The sequence below is a fragment of the Leptonychotes weddellii genome, chromosome 2 (genome assembly GCF_054177405.1).
Source record: "Leptonychotes weddellii isolate Sample4059 chromosome 2, ASM5417740v2, whole genome shotgun sequence".
Classification (NCBI taxonomy): domain Eukaryota; kingdom Metazoa; phylum Chordata; class Mammalia; order Carnivora; family Phocidae; genus Leptonychotes; species Leptonychotes weddellii.
In genome coordinates this window covers 127,829,780-127,838,240 of record NC_138370.1, presented here as the reverse complement: position 1 = coordinate 127,838,240, position 8,461 = coordinate 127,829,780, and the positions used below count along the sequence as shown (strand labels likewise).

At 36.0% G+C, this 8,461-nt stretch overlaps 1 protein-coding gene across 1 annotated transcript; it reads left to right on the top strand.

Moving 5' to 3' along the window:
* The first annotated feature begins 257 nt into the window (after positions 1 to 257).
* On the top strand, positions 258 to 7,790 carry ODAM (odontogenic, ameloblast associated). Its single transcript, XM_081813078.1, has 10 exons — positions 258 to 308; positions 395 to 436; positions 1,229 to 1,276; positions 1,830 to 2,063; positions 2,918 to 2,965; positions 4,793 to 4,897; positions 5,781 to 5,828; positions 6,649 to 6,720; positions 7,368 to 7,529; positions 7,761 to 7,790. The coding sequence occupies exons 1-10, from the start codon at positions 258 to 260 to the stop codon at positions 7,788 to 7,790; spliced, it is 840 nt and encodes a 279-aa protein (XP_081669204.1).
* The last annotated feature ends 671 nt before the right edge of the window (positions 7,791 to 8,461 follow it).

Genomic DNA, 8,461 nt, shown 5'->3' with positions numbered 1-8,461 from the left:
TGGTCAAGCTAAAAGGGCAAGCAAACAATTCTGGTTTTTGTAAACAGCTGCTCTGAGAAAAAGAATTATTTCTGTTATAAATATTTATAAATCTACCTTTTTTATTTTAAATCCTAATATATAAGTAAATACTATAGAATTCACCCAACTACTCTTCTGATTGAACAATACCAACCACTTATTGTTATGATTTTTAGGATAGAGGGTCTATTTAAAGCTCAATTTCACACCTTATTTTCTAGATATTTCATCTGAAAATGAAAACCATAATTCTTCTTGGGCTACTGGGAGCCACAATGTCAGCCCCAGTAAGTGATTTCATGGTACATCTAAAATCATCCTGTGAAACCTGTAACAAATCCTTCTTTGACCATTTCTGGGTTTTATTTTTTAGCTTATCCCACAGCACCTGATGTCTGCAAGCAACAGCAATGAGGTTAGTTTAAATACATACAACAAGCTCTCCATTTTTTTTTTTTTTTAGGGAAACCCAGGGGAGAAGAGATAAAAACCTTCATTTTCTAGCTCGCACTTTCTCAAATAAACAAACCTTAAAAAGGAGGGGGGAAAGGCACCTGGGTGGCTCAGTCAATAAAGCCTCCTACTCTTGATTTTGGCTCAGGTCAAGATCTCAGGGTCTTGAGATCTAGTGCCCCTCCTTGGGCTCCACAATCAGCAGAAAGTCTGCTTGAGATTCTCTCTCCCTCTCTCTCCCCCTGTCCACCATGCTCTCTCACTCTTTCTCTAAAATAAATAAATAAATCTTTTTAAAAAGCCTTAATTAATTTATCCTGCATTCCTATCCACTAGCTCTTATATCCGAATGCATTTCCAATGTTCATGTTTATTTGGTATACCAGGTTTTTTCTAGAATATTATTTTGCTCCCTTGTGTGACTGTAAATTCTTTAAAGGCAGAGACAGTATCTCATATATCTTTTTATTTTAATAGCACCCAATATGGGTGTACACAGGTGTTTAAGAGCATAAAAATGACTGACTAAACCACTGGAATGGGCTGAAGTTGTGCAATCTCAGACCCAGCAGGGGAGAGGTCGTTAAATCCCATTCTCTAATCACTGTAATTTAGTACAAGCTTAGTGAGAAAACACCCCTAGCAGGAAACTGATTGGTCAGCCCTGGCTTGTTCTATATTTGTAGTAAATCTTGTTCTTGATAGTTTTAGCATCTGTACTCATCTTGTTTTCATATTATCTTTCCTTTTCTAGTTACTTCTGAGTCTTAATAATGCTCAACTTCAGCCCCTACAGCTTCAGGTACCTCAATAATTATTTTAAGAATATTTTTCGACTGCTTAGTTCTTATAGTACTTTGTAGAGAACAAAATGTTTACTGATTTCATTTCTGAAATCTCAATTTTTAAGGTTATGAATTTGTCCGATATATTCTAACGACCATTTATTTGAAGACAAAAGTAAACGTTGCAATCTGATTAACATTTACTTATTGAAAACTTGGTAAGTGCCAGGCACAAATTCTCACAACTGTGAGATAAATTAACTACTTACACAAAGTCATACTCAACTGTTAAAAAAAAAAAAAAAAGGACTTAAAACCAGTCTGGCAACTGCAGAAACCATACTCTTTATCCATCTCATTCTGCCCCATATTTTTTATGGCCATTGGGAAGTTGGCATTCTTCATGCTATTTGCACAGCTCATAATGTGCTAAGATGCCATCCTTTTTTATAATGCAGCAATGGAATTACAGAAATTGTCTACATTTTGCCTTTTTCTTGCTTAGGACTGATTTTAAATTCTTTTCAAAATGAAAGAAATGCTTCCTTTCTTCCTTTTGTGTCCTTCCAGGGCCCATTTAATTTATGGATCCCTCCTTTCTCTGGGATCCTGCAACAGCAGCAGCAAGCTCAAATTCCGGGGCTCTCTCAGTTCTCTTTACCAGCTCTTGACTGGTTTGCTGGACTGCTCCCCAATCAGGTACCTTTCCCAGGACGGGTCAGTTTTGCCCAAGGAACCCAGGTGGGACAGCTGGACGCCTCACAGCCTCAAACACCACCGCAGACCCAGCAGGGCCCTAATCACGTAAGTCGGGCCTCTCCTATCCTGTTGTTCTGAGGAGAGAGAACACATACTGAATGTGAAAATGAGTAAGAATCAGCTTTAAAAGAAGACAGCAGTTACTGAGAAAGACTTCTTTCTCATAATTTGCTCTACCATCACTGGAAATACTTCCTTTTCTGATTTCTAACATGAAAAATACCATTTAAATCAGCTCTTCTATCACAGCCACAAGTCAAGAGTATTAAAAACATGTCCGAGAAAAGATAATTAGGGAAATTTCATCTTTAAAGAAGAAACAATTTGCATTAATGATATACATATAATACATGACCTTTGTTGTCATAGAAGTCTTTTTTTTTTTTTAAAGATTTTATTTATTTATTTGACAGAGAGAGAGCGAGAGCAGGAACACAAGCAGGGGGAGTGGGAGAGGGAGAAGCAGGCTTCCTGCCAAGCAGGGAGCCCGATGTGGGACTCGATCCCAGGACCCTGGGATCATGACCTGAGCCAAAGGCAGACGCTTAACGACTGAGCCACCCAGGTGCCCGTCATAGAAGTCTTTAATACAAATTACAAATGCATATGGCTAGGTCTAGGAAAAACAGCTCTGGAATTTTATGTTAAAAAGTCAAATATAACTGGGGTGCCTGGGTGGCTCAGCTAGTTAAGCATCCAACTCTTGATTTTAGCTCAGGTCATGATCTCAGAGTCGTGAGATCCAGCCCCATGTGGGGCTCTGTGCTGGGCGTGGAGCCAGCTTAAGATTCTCTCTTCCCCTTTTCCTCTGCCCCTCCCCACTGCCTGCACTAACTCTCTCTCTCTCTCTCTAAAAAAAAAAAAAGTCAAGTATAACTTTTTTATACCTTTTTTGGCAGGTTATGCCCTATGTGTTCTCCTTCAAAATGCCTCAAGAGCAAGCTCAGGTAAATGAGTAGAATACCATCCCTCCTACAGACAGATGGCTAACTATACTCTCTATCTAATGCTTTCTTTTATACTTGTAGCTGACTCCTATAGCAGGGCTATGAACACTAATAGAATTATCACTGTCTAGCACCACTGTTACTGGGCTGGCATCAGTTTATTAATGTTAGGCTCACTTAATAAAGCCTGAAGAAAGGACAGCTAAGGAGAGTCTCCAGAACCCCTGAGTTTCCAGGGCATTACCGTATTGGGAATAAAAGAGCTCCATAAGCTCTGGTCTTGGTCCCTCTGCATGATGTTTGTACTGGCATTTGGAAACTCAAGAGAAATACCATGGGCTGACTTTGCCTAACCCTAAATTTTGTTTCAGAGGGAGATGCATTAAACAGATAAAATATGATATGATGTACAGATAAGAAACACCTGCCACATTATTTGGCGGTCAGGGCATTCTGCTCAAACTATTACCAGGATATTTTCAATTTAATTACCTATTACAATCAAATGGTGGTGATTTCCATTAAACCTTAAAAAAATGAATGCCAACTAGTATTATCATTAGACTAATATGGAAAACCCTCTCAAGATTAGTTTCACCTAATTAACTTTTAATAGACTAGGTTCAAAGAAATAGGGACATGGATAAATTATTCACTAGCAGAGTACTGACCATTTCATAAAACGTTATACCACTTGGCTCTCATGTGATCATAATTATGTAATTTTTGTCCCACGCTCATTATAAAATAAAAGTTACTTCTAGACATTACCTCATTCTATGCCAGAGCCTTTAGAGAGGTAGATACATGGTAAGTGGGATTACTTCATTTTAAGGATCAGGGAACTAAGTCTTAATGAGATTAAATTCCCAACCTTAATGAAAGTAAATAGCTGAGTTGGAATATAATTCTTCATCTTTCCTTAACCACTAAACCAGTGGTTCTCCACCCTGGCTTTGCATTAGAATCTCTGGTGGTAATTTGGAAAATTACAAATGCCTGAACCCTACCCACACCTAATGAATTAAGACCTGATGAGTAGATCCCAAATAAGATTATCTACTAAAATGCTCAAAAGGTGATTTTTAATTCTTAGCCAGAAATAAGAACCATTACATAAAATGTACTTCTCAAACTATAGTTGTTTTTTTAAAACTTATGTTTAATATAGTCTCTTATTTAATTATGCAAGGACACAAAACATACTAAATTCTATGTATGTACTAGGATCCCCATTTTCTATAAACACATATGCATGTATAGACACACAAAGGCATAAATGGAAGCCAATACATGATAATGTGGGTGGTAAAGTTGCAGGTGATTTTATTTGTTCCTTGTCTATTTCTGGATTTTCCAAATACTCTAAAAAGGCTTATGGGTTATCTTTAAAAAAATGGCAATTAGTAAAGGCAACACATTCTTGAGAATTCATTCATTATCACAGAACTTCTAATACCATTCCTGCAGAATAATGATTCTTAAAAAACATAGGGAAAATATCCGGTAAGTCAGACATGACTTCTTAGATATTCACAAAGTAAACTGTACATAAAGTTTGTATATAAAGTACACAGTTTGTATAAAAAGTCCACGGTGCCCTTTCTTAAAAGCCTATTATTTTACTACTTCTTTCATGTGTTTGGTCAAGCAACCTTGAAACAAAGTCCAGTATCATGTGCAATATGAGTTATTTCTAAAGTTTGAGAAGGGCTGCTTCACACATTATTTTGTTCATAAAGTTACTAGATATAAACTGAAGATCTTTTTAAAAAGGCCTCTGCTGATGTAAAGGAAGCTCTTACATACTTCTCTGTTTACAAATAGATGCTTCAGTACTATCCAGTCTACATGCTCCTACCCTGGGAACAATCTCAACAAATGGCCACACGATCACCTCCACAAACGGGACAGCAGCAATTTGAGGAGCAGGTACTACTGTTTGACTTTAGTCTGACTAGTTCCATCTGAGACTAGAGGAGATATGGTAAATCTTCAGAGGAGAGAATATCTGAGTATATTTACTGCAAAAGCTCAAAAGCCTGAACTGGTGGTCACAAAAAGATACAGTGCGTTCCAAACAATGAATCATGGAATACTACATCAAAAACTAATGATGTAATGTATGGTGATTAACATAATAAAATAAAATTTTAAAAAAAGATACAGTGCATTCTCCTAACATATCACTAATTTGGAAATGCCCAAAGGCTGGATTTTAAAAGAATGAAGTCAGTGAGAGGACTTCAATAAAATCAGAGGCCAAAAGATGAATCATCTTGGAAAATTTTTTTTCTGACTTTTAAAAAGCTACGAGCATCCTTCTTGTCACGTTTACATGTGGTTATTATTAAGGGAAAAAAAATAGCTTCCATGATGGAAGGCACCTATGATCACTAGATAACGTTAATATTGAGTTTTGTGGACCTACAGTACATTTTTAGAATTCTAATGTAATTTCAGGTGGCCCATATATAATTAATTTCTTTTAGTTAGAATGGGGAAAAAATTTAATAGTTTATCACCACTCTAAAACTAAATTAGAGAAAACTGAAAATTATGCTTTAAGTGACTGGTAGTAGTAATTCTAATTAAGTTGTGTTAGTTTAAAGAGAAAAGAATTTTAACCTAGAAATCATATGGTATTAAAAAGATGCTTCGTAATTTAACAATAATTTTTACCACCTAGATCATATGAACTTTCAAAAAAGCATTTAATATAATATAAATATATATAATTTTAAGTAATAATTTATTACAAAATTATGACAAAATCATCACAGCAAATCTAACCCATTTTTCAAAAATCTGACAGATGCCATTCTATACTCAATTTGGATATATTCCAGTACAAGCAGAACCTGTAAGTAATGCTACATTTCATTGAAAAAAAAAAAAAACAAACCTAACTTTTGAAACGACTTGCTTCAGAATGTATTAAATCTATCAGCACCCTTCAGCCAAAAACCATTAGGAACACACCCATAGTTGAACAAAATTAGATTTATCTACTCATTGCAATGAGGGAAGACCCACATGGGGAACAGTGGGGTGTCTTAATAGGAAGATGACTGACTGTTCAAAGGGTCTGGGCTTCTGTCAGGTGATTTTGAGGAGAGTTCAAGAAATAATGGTCCACTCTGAATTGGGTGTTCTCAAGAAGTGATGGGTAATTCTATGACTGGTAATTAAACAATTCTTACCTAGAAGATAAAGGCAAAGAAGAGTGGGGCAAAGGCTCTGAAATGGTAAAGAAGGAAGAGTTACTCAGATTATCCAGGTTATGAGGATGCCTGGAATTTTTGTGGCTTGCATGGCAACCTTCTTTAGACAAGATTACACAGTGGTTTTGGTTTTTTTGTTTTTTGTTTTTTTGTGTTTTTTGTCTTATTTCATCGTGTTCAGACTTGACCTTGTCTGATGTCCGTATTCTGAGGGATTGTTAACGTTCAACAGAACACCAGGGCCTAGCAGCAAATGTCCGGTAAGCTCCTGACAACACAAGCAGAGTTGTGTGTCCTGTGTCAGGAGCTACTTTTCTCTTTCGCAAATCTAAATGATTATCTTTGTTTTTAAGAAACTAAAATTGAAGAATTTGGGAAGTGTGTAGCTGCCTTGGATGCAAAACCACATATTTTATAGATGAAAAATTTAGACTTTTTTTCAACTTTCCAATGTTACAGGTTATGCCAGGAGGACAGCAGCAATTAGCCTTAGATCCCCTCCTAGGCACAGCTCTTGAAACTGCTGTGATGGTAAGATCCCTTACCACATTGTGCTCCCAGAGGTCAGCAACTGGGAGCCGACAGTTTCCTGCACTATTGTTCATTTTAATGGACTTTACTATTATTTTTCCACCAACAATTATTATTCCTTCCACCTATAATCTTTTGCCAGTCAAGATTCAATTTACTCAGTTCATCAAATATTTACTTCCCTATAACAGATAAACTCCTAGGGACACTCATTTAAAATGAGGTATTAAGAGACATCCACATTTGCTGGCATATATTTATAGCCATTCTATGATAGATTATAATCTAAAAAACTAATAAAGTCCTTTACTTCTTTTTTTTTTTTTAATTTTTTATTTATTTATTTATTTATTTGAGACAGAGAGAATGAGAGAGAGAGAGCACATGAGAGGGGGGAGGGTCAGAGAGAGAAGCAAGCTCCTTGCTGAGCAGGGAGCCCGATGCGGGACTCGATCCAGGGACTCCAGGATCATGACCTGAGCCGAAGGCAGTCGCTTAACCAACTGAGCCACCCAGGCGCCCAAAGTCCTTTACTTCTTAAATAAATTATTTACCTTGCATATCAATCCTGTTGCTTTATATTCTTCCCAATTTTGACCTTGTATTTGAACCTGTAACTGCTTTGTGTTCTTTCTAATTCTCTATAGCCAGCAGGAGGAGTGATACCATATCTACAAAAAGAAGTGATAAACTTTAAACATGCCAGTGGAGGAATTTTCATTCCTTCAACTTCACAAAAATCCAGTACTACAAATTCTTTTGCTCCTGCTATCGACCCAACTATTACCCCAGAGTTGATGGAAAAGAAGGTAGAGTAATCAAAGATTTATTTTATATAAGAAATTGTTATCTAATGGAAAATATAAAGTTAATGCTTAATTTATAAGACTCAGTCATAGAAATAATGAGAGACTTAATGATATAGTAAAATACATGGCCTTTACCTTAAATAGGCCAATAATTGATTACTAGTAATCAATTAGAATATAATTTAATTTTGATTTAATAAGCACTTCTTATGAATATCCTTTTCTCACTAGGCCAAGACTGATTACTTAAAGGAACCGTAAGATGTCCTAATCATTCAGAGTTTTTGGTAGGTATTTGCCAAAAGGCATGCATTAAGTACCGTGATGCATCCTAAATAAAAGAGAAAAAAACAACATACTGTCAGGGGAACTCATGAAGAGGTCTTACCAAAATCAAACAAACAAACAAAAAAAGTTAGTGTTTATATAGTTCTATAAAGCTAATAGTAATTGTGGGACTTCAGCAACTTTTTAAAAATAAAAATAAATTTTGAGAACCATGTCTGCCTATGCCATAAATTTGGTATAAACTCTGAAAACACAAGTAGTAAATATACTAGGTCCATGTAAAAGATATTTTACAAACACAAAATAGAGTCAGTTCTCCTAAATAATCACTTTACTTTGCAAGCTAGAAGTTTTAACAATGTCAATACATCTGTATTAGACTGGAATGAAATAAAGTCTCAAAGTGATTTAAAAAAAATGTAAAAATCACATGGAAATTTAAATCCATGACCTTCCTATCAAACATAACCTTAATTAATTACCTGTCCTAATGGGATTGGTCAGCTGTGAGGCTCATGGGTGTTTGTGATAGAAGGGCAGGCTGGGATGGCACCAAGAAGTAAAAAACACACACTAAAAAGCAAACAATTTGGCCTGAAGGGGAAAAAAAAGCCAAGGGTTTTTTGAAATCTCCTCCTTGCTGC

What these genes read in the sequence shown, in the direction of transcription:
- ODAM (XM_081813078.1), top strand. Translation starts at nt 258, where the DNA reads ATGAAAACCATAATTCTTCTTGGGCTACTGGGAGCCACAATGTCAGCC. An exon ending in CCCAGCAGGGCCCTAATCAC is followed by an intron (nt 2,064 to 2,917) that starts GTAAGTCGGGCC and finishes CTTTTTTGGCAG; the next exon opens with GTTATGCCCTATGTGTTCTC. An exon ending in CAGAGTTGATGGAAAAGAAG is followed by an intron (nt 7,530 to 7,760) that starts GTAGAGTAATCA and finishes TTTTCTCACTAG; the next exon opens with GCCAAGACTGATTACTTAAA.